The following is a 15,436-nucleotide window of genomic DNA, read 5'->3' on the forward strand; positions in this document are numbered from 1 at the left end:
TCAGCAAGAGATCATTTTCAAATAGCAAACAAGAAAAATGGGGATCGTAGCATTCAACTGGGCAAAGGAAGGCAACAACCGGCTGACTCTTGTGATGAACAGAGACAATTGGGCAAACAGGCAAGTTTAAAACATTTTCATTCCGATCGCTTCTTTTGTACGTACGTTTATAATGTTGATGAAATTTTATTCTGTGGTTTCTGTCTGATGGATAAACAGGGTCATAAATGGGGCGTCTTGGGAAGGTCAGAATTTGAGTGGTCGGAGCGTAGACAACAACGGAACGTGGTTTGCTATTTCGCGTCAACGAGGCCGAGTGGCGTTTCTCATGAGTAGCCAGTTGTTGGGAGACGCCGTTGATCTAAACTACAGTGGCGGCGAGTTGTATCCCATTCTATTCTTGGAGGTTTGTTTCTTTGTTCTTTTTTTTTTTTTTTTTTATAATGAGACATACAGTATAATCTTATAATGGATATCTTAAAATAATAATAACACGGGGTTTCCATTCTTTGTTTGAATGCAGAGCGATTTGAGTCCACTGGAGTTTGCCCGCAATTTGGCAGAGCGTGAAGCGGCTGAACATAAAGAGAGGACCTATTGCCTTGTAGTCGCAGACATGGCTTTGAATTCAATGGTTTGTATAAGGAAACGCGCCTTAAACGAGACCGATGTCAATATACGAACCGTTCCCTTTGGTGTGCACACTCTTTCTCCTTACTACGGTCTCGATTCACATTCTACCAAGGTAATCAAGTTACAACAGAGTGTCTTGTTGTTAACTAACTACAGGACAAGGCATTCCTCTTTCTTTTCTTTTTTTTTTTGTTTGGTCCAAAAACACATTCGTATAGTTTTCTACATCTTTCAAACCCTCTTTCCTTTTTCTTTTTCTTTTCGCAGGATTCACTCCTGGAAAACCATTTTACTCAGATGATTGGTGCTCTCGGAAACGATCAGCTACCACTGCTTCAGGAGTTTGCTTGGAACTTTATGGGTAGCCCTGGCGCAGAAGGTCGGCGAACGGTGTTTGTTGAATTTTCGGCATTTCACCATAACAAACAAGTAGTAAGAAATTTTGATCTAACGTTTTTATGATATATCCTTCCTCGTTCGTACCGTACCATCATCATTCGTTAAATTTTCTTTTCATTTCACTTCAGTTTGAAGATAGGATACGCTTTGGAACAACAAGTACGACAGCATTGGCCGTGGAACGCACAGGGGGAGTAACATTCTTTGAGAGGTACAGGGACACAAATGGTGAATGGAAAGAGCACGACTTTCGTTTCAATATCCAGTAGAGAGACAGAGTTACAAAGAAAGCATCATTGCGCAGCATCCTAATATATAAATTTATCTTATAGTAATTAACTAATAATAATCTTGTTGATGCTGTAAATAGATCTCTATAATTTAACCTTGTCGATCGATTCACGGAAACCTGTTTCCTTGATCGCACTATAATAATCTCTAATAATCGAAAGAACATTATGCTTTAAATAAAATTGTTAGGTATTCTAAAACTTTCCTAGTTCAATTTATATTTTCCATCTATACATATGCTTTAGTTTCTCTTTCACTTTATTTTCAACTTAATAATTTATGAATCTCCCAATGTTTGTCACCTGATAATCGAAATAATATCACCCGACTTACAAAAACTGCTCTTAGAATTAATTAGCTACTCTAATCTCTGCCTCTTTCCGGTTAACATTGATTGATCAATAACCGAACTCGGACCGAAATCAAATCTATTGACTGAACCAGAACAAGTCAGAGAACCAGAACTACTATTATTATTAACATCGGACCCTCTGAACGAGACAGGGGGTAACTCAAAACGCTGCGATTGCGTTTGAGGCGGTGGGTTTATCCATTTGGGCAGCGGTCCAGCCACAAGAAGCGTTTGAAGAAGCGGTCCAGCTTCAACCACCGCTTTCAAAAGCTTCCCCGATTCTGGAAAGGCTTTCCCCATCACAAGAACGTCAAGAGGATCGACCTGATGATGATTATGAGACGTTGGATCTTCGAGATTCATCAACGGTGGCTGAGGATGGATATTGAAGAAGCTGGAGAGTTCTGAGGAAGAAGGAGAAGAAGAAGTAGATACATCTTGAGAGAAGCTGTTTGATTCAGTGATGCTTCTTGAATTATGCTTTTGTTGGGTTTGGATGAGGAGGAACTGTGATAACTGTTGTCTAGCTTCATCTCGTTCTTTCTGAGTGAGTTTGAGGAGATTGAGAAGTTGGTTCACTTCTTCTCTGTGTGTTCTTGATTTCTCGTTCGCTTCCATTCTCAGTGTTTCTAGCTCGAACAGAGTGTTCTGTAGATTCTGCCTCATTTCATCAAAGCTCTGCCATTTAAATATTTTTAAATTGGTATGAGAAAAATTAAGTAAAAGTAATGATGGTGATGATAAGGAGGAAGATGATAGATACCTCTTGATGAAGCCAATACAAGTCATCCATGGATCAGTGTCTTGTGGTTTGTTAATTGTTATACTCTGTTTTAGGACTAACAATGATTCCTTCTTTGTAATGGTTGTTGGCTTGCGAACCTATATATAGTATCTGCACTTACATATAAATATCACAAGTGTAAAAATATTTTGAAAAATAAATCTGTTATTTTCCAATGGAACATCCTTTTAAAAAGTCGTTAACCCATGTGACAAAGATAATTCAAATAAAAATGTAAAAGTTGATTGTTGAACTTTGATTTAGTTATTTTAATAAACACAGCCGACAACAATATTATATATATAGAAACAACAAATTACTAATTATTTATTTACAATAAAATTCCAAACTTGCAAGACAATAAATTTCTCAAAAATATTTTGTATATATGCAATATATATACGCTGGTGACACTATGCACTATTATAAACATGTAATACTGTCGGGTTTTTTACTACGTACTATAATTAAAAGAAAACTTATTATATTTACTTTAGTCATTAAAACCTTGAAAATCTTAGTAGTGTTGTAGGTTTAGACCGTTAGTTATATCAACATGAAAATTAGAAAAAGCATCAAATCAGCTTATTAGAGGGGAAAAAACAACTATTCAATCAATTATGTATAGTCACAGACGCACAGTAATCACTAATCATCGTTCCATTTTTATTATCTTTTTTTCATGACAAGGGCATAGATAAAATTTTAATAATGATTAATGGATGTATTACTGTGAGCCTGTGACTATTATTTGTTTTGTTAAGGGAGACAATGAAGTCAAAAGGAGTCTTTCTTTTATTCAAATCACATAAATTAAATTTCTTCCATGAGACAGTTTCAATTTTTTATCTTAAAGCTCAGAAATGGTAAATCATACTTTAAAAAGAAGATGAATGTGATAGTAATATGAGATTGTGGATTGACTTTGTTACACATCCCTAAGCACATATTTTTTATTTAATTACACAAATAATTGCAACGGATTCTCATGAACAAGCTTACAAAAAGATGGGTAAATTCAGACAAGTCCAATCTAGGTCGCAGTATATTTTTGTTTGCATGTAACTACTTCAACTAATACTTGTACTAGATTGGCTTGTGGACTGCCCAATAACCATATTTGATATCTTAATGTGGCATATATGTTTTTGTTTTCCCCACGATCGATAAACGTATATATTAGCTTTATTCCTCCTTACATTATATTAGCTAGCTTTAGTTTTGATCGTACACTCTATTTCATTTTTCATGCAAATATTCTTTTCGCACATAATACTCAAAACCACTATTATACAAAACATTTTATCGAGCTTCGTGTATGAATTTCAATTCATAAAGAATTTTAGTATTACACCACTTCAAATATTTTAATTTTCCACTTAAAACGGCTCACGGCGCACAATTTGCTTTTCGACGTTTACACTTCTTAAATTATCAATTTACATAAACTGCTACTAGTACATTTTATAAAACTATATATTCATTTAGTTCGCTCAATACCTTTTATAGTATGACTTATGAGTTAGCTCAAAATTATGATATAAGTATATAACAAGATAGCAAGCTTCAGTAGTTAAAAACTTTAAATATAGCTAAAATCTAACCATTTGCTATTGCACCACATACATACTATGAAAAGACTTGTGGAACCTGTAAATGAATTTGTAAGTAACCAAAAAGATTAATTTTTCTATACAAGAAGTCGAATATATATATACAAAATTTAGCTAAGTGAATAAAACACAAACCATAAAGTGACAAAGAGAATAGTCCTTGAGACTTCTATATCCTAATCTATATACAAAACCCAACAAATTAACTATATTATTAATTTCTACAGTTTTGTGAGCTCTATTTATGCCTTAACTCTACATTTTTAGTTGGCCTATCAAATTTGAGGAACTCGTGATTTTGTCATTTTCTTGGACGGCACATAGCAACAAGTACAAGTCATGTATAGACAACACTCATCTTTCATAACTTAGACCATAACTTGAAAACTATTTACACGTGTCTTCACTTGTGAATTGATTTCATCTAAAAGTCGACTTGACGATACTAACTGCTCTGACTACCAAAATCCATTCAAATTGAATATATATCTTCAAATGTTTTGTCATAAATTAATCTTTTGTTTCGACCCTTGTAACGATCGATCGTTCCATATTTAGAATGGTCATGGTCCACCACAGTTGGCAACAATCTGCCTTCCATCTCAACCATTTTATTTGCTGTCCGATGGGTTCAGTCTCTAACCACATTTTATTGACCATTAGAATGATTTCATTCCAACTACCGAAAGTATATTGTTTCTATGGTTTTAATTTCCAAAAAACCATTTTCAATTTACTACTTAAAAGTTTTTAATAATAGCGGATGAAGTCGTAAAGAAATCCATATTTCTACACCATTTACCAATTACCAAAATTATAAATACTATAATTTATCGGAGATACTAGTAGTAGTCTAAGATGATTAAACCTTTTTGGAACAATAATTGCAGGCTAAAGTTTAGTTATATTTTTTTCATTGGTAGTTCCGGTCCGGCCAATAAATAAGAACTTTTTCTGATAACAACTTTGGTATTAAAGTCGGTCCAAGGGTTTGAATAGTTTCTCTCTAGAATTTTAAAATTTAATGATCTTGCAAAATGTGAAGATGGAGCACTTTTTTGGGGGTATTAATTGCGAACACATACCTTGAGGTGCACGAGTAGAGTAGTTGACTGGTAATCAAAGCTGCAGCAGATGTAATGTAAGCATTTTTGTTCCATGATGGAAATATAATTTGGGTCGTCGTCGTCGTCGTCGTCGTCCACAACCGAAAACAATTAATTAGTTTGACTGTCAAAACGAAAACTCTTATCAGGTTTTATACTTATAACTATTTCGACTGAGAAACGAAAACCTGTTAAAAGTTTATATTTTGGAGTTTTGGGCTTTGTGAAAACAAGAATGATAGTTAATGAAAGTTCTATTTATTAAGGCATCTGTTTCTCCTGGTTTGAAGTAAGAGTTCAAAATGATGCTACGATATGGTTTTGTTTAACGGTTTGTGTCTTTTTTTTTTAAGGCTAATTGCATGCACATAATCAAAGATGATATTACATATGTGAGACAACTGGAATGGACTTCACATTCTCTTTCTCTTGCCATGATGCATCTCCGATTTTCCAAGCTTAGACTTTCTTTGTTTGAATAGCTGGAGATAAAGCTTCAACCAAAGGAATGGGTATACCAAGACGACAGCCTGAAAAAAAATTGGCATGGACCCAAAGCTTAAAATGTAACGCGCACATCACAGCTTCATTAAGATAACATATCCATAAGAAAGCCAAAACGGTTTTGTTCAAAGGAGAAGGAGAAGGCAGCCATGAACTTACCCAAAGGAAATCGTAGTAGCTAAAAGGGAAAACAGAGAAGAATTTTGCGTAAAGATCTCTTTCTTTAACATGTGGAAGGGATTTGTACATGATCAACACTGCAGAAACATGGTCAAAATCAACGATAAGAATTATGGCTTCAAAGCAATACATATACACTTTAAAGTACTCACATTCACCCACTAGTCCCGTTGGATAGATCATGATAAATCCTGTGTACCTGGATGGTATAACATATTTATGCAATCCGTTAATCTCGAAAAAAAAATTCTGTGATAGAGAATGTCTCAGGTCACAACAATTAAAAAATATGATGAAGTACCTGAGATAGGTTAGCCAGTAGGGGCATCTACCGAGGCAAGTAAAAGCATAATGAGGATATCTGATCATCTACATCCAAATACATCACTCAGCTAACACATAGCATAAAATTGGAAGTATACGACTAGTTGCATATAACACCATTAACCACCTAGACGGTAATCCATTCTTCTATAGTTATGTTTTTCTCTCAATCTACTCTAACCACTGCTAATGTATCTTCAAAGAGAGTCTCTCTAACATTATCTCAGAACAAAGCATTGAGATAACATGCTTCTTTTCAACTGACAAAAACTTGCCATTGGTATTTCTCTGTCTTATCGTTTGTAAAGATCTATAAACATGTGAATATCAAACTCACCTCACCGAAACACCAAGCTACAAGTGTTATTGACAGCCATGGGGAATCCTGGACCTAAAAAGATGAATGTAAACAACAGAGTCAGACTGTTAGCTTTGATGAAACTGTTTCAGCTTTCCAGTAAAACGCTCTTAAAAGAGTCAAAACCACACAAACCTCGCTGATCTGTCCAACAACTGCCAATATGAAGTGAGTTCTTCCACTCCATTGCATCAATGGAGACAAGAATCCACTAGGGACAATCCCTTAATGTTGCAGAGAAATCAGTCAATCAGTAATTTCAATTCAAAAATCATACAAAAAGGAAAAAAGATAACTCATTCCAATATTACCTATAGCTCCATGAAGAACTTCAAGAACAGCAACAGTTTGCATCACACCTAAACAAAGCAAAAAAAAAAATCCAACAACAGAGACTAATTTTAGAAATCAATCAATCATCAATCCAGCTTTGGAGAATAGTTCCATAAACTAACATTTAACTACAGATTCTAAGAAGTTCACAAGTACATCAACCACGGATCAAAGTCTTGAGGATAAAACGATTAAATCCAGAAAATCGAAATTTCTACTCACTGATCAAGTACCCAGCAGAAGCGTAAGCGCCATTGATTGTCTTGTTTGATAAAAAGCTGCTCAAGATACTCAGAAGCGAAATCGTCCTGCAGAGAAAAACACAATTCTGATGAAATAGAAAAGGGAGTGAAAATGAGAAGACATGATGGTCTAGAGAGAAAGAGAGAGATACCATGCAGAAGCCTGGAGAAAATTGTAGGTAAAGAGATAAGACTTCACGAACGACGGCATCTCCGATTAAAGAAGTCTGGATCTGCCCGATCGACGGCGGAGCTCGAATAGTGGTGGCTGCTTCGTCTGGATAGCATTTTTGACGGCGGGTTTAAGATTTGAGTGACGTCTCACTTCTTTGTGTGGCCATGAGTCACTCTCGTACAGAGTAGTAAAAGATGGTTAGGCGAATTAAATATTTCAGCTAGAACTTTTTCATATTTATACGGAAGTACCCCTCAATTATTTGTCTAGTTTCAACTTCACCCAGAAGTTATATTCAATAGGATTAACATCCCTTGTTAGAACATCTCCTACCTCACTTAATCTATATATATAAAGTTAGCTTTTTCTCTCTTCTCCTTAAGCCACATCATCATCCTAATCATCATCTACTTTATTTTATTATTTAGTTTTAAGAATTAATTATATTATTTTATTATTTAATTTGATTTTGACATATGTAAATAATTTTTTCAAAAAGAAATATAAAAGGTCTTTTCTTATATTATATATTATCAAAATAAAAATATTATTGATTTAAAATAAAAAATAATAGAACGTTTTATAATGAAGATACATATAAATTTAAAATAATATGACACAAAACTTAATTATATTAACATAATCTAAACCTAAATTAAAATGAGATTTAACGGAAATAGAACAAAACGTAAGAAAATTTAAGAATATAAATCTATCTAATAAACATAAATGAGATAGGTTAGTACAAAACATGAATTTTCATTTTAAAAACACATAAAAAAGGTCACACTAAAAATAATATTTCTTTAATAATTTGCAATATGAATTTAACTAGTATAATATAATCTAAACGTAAACGGTATATTCAAAAAATTCTAACGCAACGTCACAAATTCATATGTGGGAACAAATGTAAGAAAAAATTAAATTAGTTACTCGTGAAATGATACTAAAATATTTTTTTTGTAAAATGGTAAAATCGTTGAGCCACCCACAAAATCCAGTAAGGTTTGTTCCATTTTATTCCAATACGAACAGTATGGGTATAATATATTCACTCACTTATACAAATGCTTTATGCCACTACATATTACAATAACCATTATCTCACTAATGCATGTTTTCATTTCTAAGTTGGGTTTGCACTATTATGACTGAGAATGATATTTCTGATATTCTTCTTCTGATTTTATTTCAAATATGCCTCCATTATTCATACCCACTACCTATTTTTACATACTCCTCCAATAACTTTGGGTGAAAAGGGATAAGTCTTATTGGTTGTTTGCTTATAATATCTATGGATCGGATGGTTTGGTGTATGATTACGACTTTAAATAGTTGATATTATCAGTCTTTCTATCTTATTTTATCCGTCCATTTGTTCTTGTTTTTTGTGGAGCAAGGTCATATTATTATAGATATATGCTTAATTGTTTTCTTCCAAGTCACCTAATTATTATAACCGACCTATTAAGAAAATTTATGAATACTTTTTTTTTTTGGGTAAGAATCAGCCCGCCATCTCATATTACTTCTTTTGTTTATTTGTGCTAATTATCAATTAGGCCCCCTTCTACATTTTTTTAATTGATAAATAAATAATTTTTCACTTACTTTAAGCAGCCATCCTTTTCTTCTTTTTGTTTTTGCTTTCTTTCATTGAAATTTTAAACATTTTTTTCTAAGAAAAGTTGAAGTTGTAGTAGTGGTTCATATAATAAAGAAATATTAAAAAGATATCTTACCATAAAGGCTGAAGAGTGGGAACTGAGCTTTTTATCATGGATTCATTTCTTAAACAGAAAAAATGCATACTCGATTTGATCAACAAGATGATAAAGTAGAAGAATACATTCTTTCTTTTTTTTCTTCACAAAGTTGGCTTAAGCTTTACAAGTCAAACCTATCCTCTCTTGATTATTTAGCAGATGCATATGCCTTGTTCACTCATCTTGCTACTTGCTTATTCCATTTTTCTTTTTTCAGTATTCTTGCAAGGTTTTAATAATGAATACTCGACGACTTTTCTTACAAACTTGAACAAAAAACTTCAAAAGTCTATTTATTGTGGAAATAGAGTTCTGACTTGTATTACACATTGGATTCTTTCCACTCACTCTACAAAAACGAGCATATTTGAACTTTGAAAGGAAACAAAGGCATAGCATGATTGATGACTACATATGAGATTAGTACAGTCGTGGACAACTACTACAGTCGTGTTTGATAACATATATATGCTGCACATATAGACATTCCAAATGAATCAAATCCTAGACTAAAGACGACCATGATGATCTTCCATGTTCGAAACTGAGAGGAAACTGATCAATAGCAAAAGAAGACATCTTACTTTCATCTGCATCCATGTTCCAAATAGACTCCAAGGAACTTTCCCATGTTGGAGAAGCCGGAGGAGGGAAGTTCAAGTAACAGCTTTGCTCTGAGTAGTACATGTCTTTTACAGGTTTGATAATGTTTGCTCCAGACTGATCAATCTCTCTCCATATGTCATCCATCGAGTAGTATCCGTCTTCGAATTCTTGATTCATTTTCCCATTGGAGCCACCAGTGTCGTGAGTAGTTGTGGTGGTCATAGATGATGAGCAGCAGTTTGAAGATGAGGAAGTTGGAGACATAGGCCGCTTCTTTTCTTGAGCCTTCTTCCTCATATGAGTCCTCCAGTAATTCTTGATCTCATTATCTGTTCTCCCCGGCAATTTCCGGGCTATTTTTGACCACCTGCATATGAAAAAAGTTCCAAAAAGTTCACAACAAAAAGAAAGAGGATTAAAAACTGTTTTTAGGGTTTCTCTGTTTCTTGAGGATTTCCTCCTGACCTGTTTCCCCATTTGGCATGAAGCTCGAGGACTAAACGCTCTTCTTGTGGAGTCATCTTACCACGTTTGAGACCAGGATGTAGGTAGTTAACCCACCTTAACCTGCAACTCTTTCCTGTTCTGTTTAAACCTACAACCAAAACCAGGTCATTTCTTTAAATGGAAGGTCCTTTCCAAAGACCGCCCATTTTTTCCAAAACAACAACCTATACCTATTCTTATGTTTCTCCCTCCACCTTCAAACCTGAAACTTTCGCTACAAAATCCCATCTTCGATCTCCGAACAAGTGGACAAAGTTGACCAAGAGGAGGTCCTCCTGTTCTGTCCACGGTCCTTTACGGTATTCTTCTTGCACAAGTTTCATCTTTTTCTCTCTTACTCTCTCTCTCTTTCTCTTTCTCTTTGGGTAGAAAAGTTACTTCTCAGCTTGTTTATGGGGAACCTATGGCATTCCTCTTACCAATATTTATATAAGCCAAGTTGAAACACTGTGTTGTGTCTACGCGATATAACACTCACATTTATTTAAAATTCTCTAATGATATTTTGTTTTCCTAATCTTTACCGTCCATATGGTGATCGATTATGCTGTTGATAATGTGGGGTCTGTTTTTTTTTGTGATGCCATCAAGCCATTAGAGCATTTTTAAAATCATGGAAATGATCGTTAATAGGCGTTTTGATGTACACTGATGTAACATTCCCATTAACTCTTGCTTTTTTCTTTTGTCTTTTTTTGTATTGTTGCAATAAGAACACTTTCTTATATTTTCTTTTGGCTTCTCCCAATAGTTTCACTTCCACTATCTCTCGTGTCAGTAATCCATCAACAGCATCCCAATATCAAACCGGAAGAGAAATTCATATATATAATCCTTACTAGTTTTCTTAATTATATAACTCATTGTTTTAACAAGATTTACACATAAACATGTGTGTGTGTGTGGGAAGGCTCTAGACATATTTTTCTTTCTTTTCTACCCTATTAGTGAGGTTATTATGATTGTAGTGTGTCTCTTGACTTTATTAAAGGTTAATCTAGAGATATCACTGTAGAAGCTTATAAAAGGCAAATAAAGAAGATTTTTTTTAAAAAAAAAAGCATTTACCAAAAGGGGTAGAATTGTTTTGGGTTTGTGATAAGTGGCTTTTTGTATCTTACAACAGCACTTGAGATTGAAACCTAGATACTTAGATATTATTTTGTAGGATTTATATAATTCGTTTTATACACCAACCCAATCGTTTGTTTAGATGAGAAAGGCCAATTTGATTTGGCTTGGCTTTGTTATAATTTGCCTCTTGGGACTCTGTTTTTCAAGTTTGAGAAAGTTTCGATATTTTTAGTCCAAGATTTTTCAAGTTCTAAAGATTATCATCCCTTGATAATTCTTGTTTAAAATATATATTAATTATCATATGATTTATTTTTTGGAATTTCATTAACTTTTACATATAGTATTATAATATATATCCTCACGTCACGTGTGCATTTTATGTGGCTTAATTACATCATCAAGATGCATGAAGTAAAAGAGGGTTCTGACTCTGTGTGTGTACAAGTACCTGGTGTGCTGGTCCATAGACGCAGAGAATATAGAATATATCTCTAATTGGCAAAGAGTTCCCAAGATTCTTCATATTGTTTTGTTCTGTGGAAAACTCTGAAAATGACCTATTGGAATCTGAGAGAATTATACTTACATTGATGTTACATAGTCTTTTATGTCAAACCAAAAAAAATACCGGAACGCTAAAAACATTCGGGTTTCTAATTTTTAAACCGAGTCATCTATGAGGCTAAATCCATTTTTACCACAGCAAGGCCATGCCTGGCTGGTCAAATCAATCACAGTTCTTGTGTCTCAAACCTAAATCTTGAGCTGGTCATTTTTTAACATCGGAGTCTTTTTTTTTTTGTCAACTGATATTATTGATACAACTAAGAGAAATACATGGTGAAATACAACTTAAGCCGGCGGAAGACGAAAATTTCCCCGGAGTCTAAAGCTCAAACAAGAGAAACAAAGCCGGCGGACAAATAGAAATCCTCGGAAACATAAAAGAAAACCAGACAAATTACAAAGCAGAAGAAATAAACCAAGAAAGAGGACGAACCCTTAACTAAGATAGGACATTTAGGCTTTAACCCTTACATAACACAATAGTCTCAAGAAACAAGAAGATCTCTTCTTTTGAAGCACTTGTAGACGAGATTTACCGAGGATGCACACGGCCAATCCGACGATAACATCAACTACCTCCTATCAGCCAATCTCTCGAAACCAGAAGACTTCGTAACCCGACAAGTAAGACTCGAAAACGCTTCCGGATACGACGATGACGACTGCAGCGTCCATAAACGTCTAGATAGAAGTCTTCAAAACGCAATCAAATCTCAACAGATTTGCAAAGCAAGGACAAGGAGCGAAGCCTAACCTCTCGAAAAACCAAGCTCAAACAAGCACGATGACGAGAAAGCTATCAACCACAACGAACAACAACAACGAGAAGAACCAAATGCAACCAAACAAGACTAACATGTCTTCAACCAAAACAATGCCTATGCTTAGCATGGGAACGATCCCTAAGGAATCAAAGGTGGGACGAGTAGATCAAGGGTGATAGGAAAGACAAAGGCTGGGCGGATAAAACGCAATCACAACCAAACACCACATACGGCTTCAACACGATGAAAAGAACATGAGCGGAAGCAACACTAGGGAAGGATCAACAAAGAAGATACATTATTCTTCGAGCCACACCGTGGATCTATCAGATCCGGAATTACTAACATCTTCTATGTAACCAAACTCCCAACAGAACTGACCACTCCAACCGCAACTATAAACCCAAGAAAGACACTCGAAGCAAACCATAAGACTCCACAATCGGAAACCACAAACTGCTCAAGAGACTAACCATAGAACCCAAGCTAACAAAACGAACGAGATCACGGCCCCAAATTCAAGTGAAACAAAATTTTGGATTCACAATGAAACCCAAATCTTAACCGAAACTTCAAATTGACAAATTTGGAGGTCCAACATCAACCCTCTGAGGAGTAGCTGGCCGCCGACGCAACACAAAAGCTCCGACGTGAAGATCCGTTGTCTGCGCACAAGTGAAGCCCATCTCCATCAAAACCCACCAGCTAAAGGAAACGAGAAACTACAAAACACCAACTAGAAAGAAGCTAGAGTACCCTCTCACGGCAGTGGCGAGGAGCGCCGGCCACCGGAGAGGGCTAAAGGAGGACTGCAACTTGTTGAGCGGCTAGGGCGAACTTGCGAGAGAGAAAGAGTTTTTTTTTTTCTTTCTTTCTCTGTGTGTCCTTATAGCTAGGTTTAACATCGGAGTCTAGACCGTTGAAATTGAAACATACATACATGCTCTAGTATGAAATCTTTGAATGATTTATTAATTATATATATATATATATATATATATATATTACATTTTTTTTTTGGTAAATAAATATGAGAGCAAGAACTGATTCTCTTTTATTATTTCGAAATGGAACTTGCGTGGCTATTACGGATTTGATTCTCAATAATTGCATCAACTAGCTCATAAACGAAATTCACCTTTTTATTAATCTTAAGTCTTAACACATCGAGTAAGAAAAAAAGGGGTTGTTGTCTTACAATAGTTTTATTTTTCAGCTGGTTTTAGTTTTGGTTTTTTCCTTAATGATTATGTATGTGGCTGTTCTTGTAAAGCTTTAAATATCAGTAGTGTGAAAAGATTCAGGGTTCTGATTAGTTTGCCTGTTGCTTTCAGACCCTCAAATTGTCCATTGTCCAATAGCTATTATAAAATTCTACACACCACAATGGGAAAGCTACTGCATATTTGTCATATTGATCTCAGCCATCGACTAATATTAGTAGTTGGGACTGATCACTTAAATTAAGCGGTAAACAGTGAGACTCGATTTGTTTAATATATATGGGATAATATGATTAGTAGATGATTTAAGCAAAAAGATAGCAAATATTATTCTTTTTGTTTAGTTGGATTTGGTTATCATATCCAATGTTCTCTAAATAGTTAAATTTAAATTGGTCATTCAGAGACCGTACGTCTAGTGCCTAAGAGCACCTCCAAAGGGAGGTGTTTAGTGAGTTTCGTAAGTTTATTGTGGACAAAAAATAAATCAAAATTGAACAATTAAATAAAGAGGGAGCCTAAACTAAGGGGTTTTAGAAGTTGTGTTTAGGGGTACTTAAAGACACATGGCAATTACTCATTGGTAAAAAATATATTCTTCTCTTTCTCTTTCTATAATTCTTTCTCCCTCTAACATTTTTATTAATAAAATGTTGTTAAGCATTCTTTTAAAGGTTCACAAATGGAGGTGGTCTAAGCAAACTGTCTAAACGCTTCTTAGTTTCAGGGTTTATTTCAAAATTAATTTTTAACATATTACTTTAAAAATATTTGTATTCAAATATAGTTTATAAATAAATGAAATTTTTTATAAATGATTTGTTAAAAACTGAGTGTTTAATTTTAGGTACTCTAATTATAAATTTAAACGTCTATGCGGCCAAATTCATAACGCTTGTCATATGATATGACTCATTTATATTCTCATGAGAGTTCAGCTTTGTAAAAAAAATGGTTCTTTTTTTTTTTTTGGAAGGTGTCATTATAATGGAGGACCCAAAATTCTGAAGAGATTAGAGTGAAGTAAGCAGACAGATATGAGACTGAGTAACGTGGACGCCACCACTTTCTCTATGGCCACTCCACTAAGTAAGATTTTTTTCCCCCTTCAATTCCTCTGGCTCGTGACTTGCGAAGGCACACGCACCTAAACGTTTTAAGATAAGACCTTTAACTTGGTCCTACGCTTATCTTCTACTACTTTTTCCCTTATTACATCATAATACATGACTTCAGTATCCTATGATCTGTACTTAGTTTCAGTTTTGTTTTGATTGCATTCCATTTTTCTCCACTCTCGATGTTACATTCGCCATGCATATCTACATGCACTGGGTTATATATATATCTTTGGCTTAGATTGGCATTAAGTAATTTTCTCAAATGTTCATTGGCGTGATTAAATGCATGTTAAGCTATTAGTTATAGCGTAATTAATAATTGGTGCTATTATGTCTATACTTTAGCTAAGGTTAGTTCATGACTTGGGATCATGGCTAACAAAGCACCATCCACTCGTCCCGTACGTGCGCAGGCTGTATTTGGAAACATAGCTAGTAACTCTTCTCTACAAATTTCTTTTGGTTTGGCTCACCCGGATGGAGATATTGAGTCATTATAATATAA

General features: G+C 34.6%; 4 protein-coding genes across 6 annotated transcripts; 1 reads left to right on the forward strand and 3 right to left on the reverse strand.

The window, feature by feature from the left end:
- Positions 1-14: 14 nt before the first annotated feature.
- On the forward strand, positions 15-1,463 carry LOC17874821. Of its 2 annotated transcripts, none has more exons than XM_023777542.1 (5): positions 15-120; positions 220-406; positions 524-745; positions 901-1,065; positions 1,161-1,463. In XM_023777542.1, the coding sequence occupies exons 1-5, from the start codon at positions 38-40 to the stop codon at positions 1,299-1,301; spliced, it is 798 nt and encodes a 265-aa protein (XP_023633310.1). In that variant the 5' UTR covers positions 15-37; the 3' UTR covers positions 1,302-1,463. The 2 variants fall into 2 exon arrangements, with proteins under 2 accessions (XP_023633310.1, XP_023633311.1); XM_023777543.1 differs by having other exon boundaries at positions 901-1,062.
- Positions 1,464-1,643: 180 nt separating this feature from the next.
- Positions 1,644-2,530, reverse strand: LOC17875664. Its single transcript, XM_006280969.2, has 2 exons — positions 2,439-2,530; positions 1,644-2,353 (listed from the first exon to the last, which is right to left on the reverse strand). Exons 1-2 carry the CDS (start codon positions 2,466-2,468, stop codon positions 1,682-1,684), a joined length of 702 nt encoding a protein of 233 aa, XP_006281031.1. The 5' UTR covers positions 2,469-2,530; the 3' UTR covers positions 1,644-1,681.
- A 2,884-nt stretch (positions 2,531-5,414) lies between these two features.
- On the reverse strand, positions 5,415-7,460 carry LOC17876617 (very-long-chain (3R)-3-hydroxyacyl-CoA dehydratase 2). Its single transcript, XM_006279630.2, has 9 exons — positions 7,272-7,460; positions 7,100-7,185; positions 6,856-6,903; positions 6,680-6,768; positions 6,524-6,577; positions 6,164-6,231; positions 6,015-6,061; positions 5,842-5,939; positions 5,415-5,708 (listed from the first exon to the last, which is right to left on the reverse strand). Exons 1-9 carry the CDS (start codon positions 7,328-7,330, stop codon positions 5,592-5,594), a joined length of 666 nt encoding a protein of 221 aa, XP_006279692.1. The 5' UTR covers positions 7,331-7,460; the 3' UTR covers positions 5,415-5,591.
- Positions 7,461-9,333: 1,873 nt separating this feature from the next.
- Positions 9,334-10,587, reverse strand: LOC17876042 (transcription factor MYB59). 2 transcript variants are annotated; one of them, XM_023777695.1, is made up of 3 exons: positions 10,382-10,587; positions 10,138-10,267; positions 9,334-10,039 (listed from the first exon to the last, which is right to left on the reverse strand). In XM_023777695.1, exons 1-3 carry the CDS (start codon positions 10,500-10,502, stop codon positions 9,571-9,573), a joined length of 720 nt encoding a protein of 239 aa, XP_023633463.1. In that variant the 5' UTR covers positions 10,503-10,587; the 3' UTR covers positions 9,334-9,570. The 2 variants fall into 2 exon arrangements, with proteins under 2 accessions (XP_023633463.1, XP_023633464.1); XM_023777696.1 differs by having other exon boundaries at positions 10,350-10,497.
- Positions 10,588-15,436: the final 4,849 nt, after the last annotated feature.

The sequence above is a fragment of the Capsella rubella genome, unplaced genomic scaffold, assembly GCF_000375325.1.
Source record: "Capsella rubella cultivar Monte Gargano unplaced genomic scaffold, Caprub1_0 scaffold_8, whole genome shotgun sequence".
NCBI classification, from domain to species: Eukaryota; Viridiplantae; Streptophyta; class Magnoliopsida; order Brassicales; family Brassicaceae; genus Capsella; species Capsella rubella.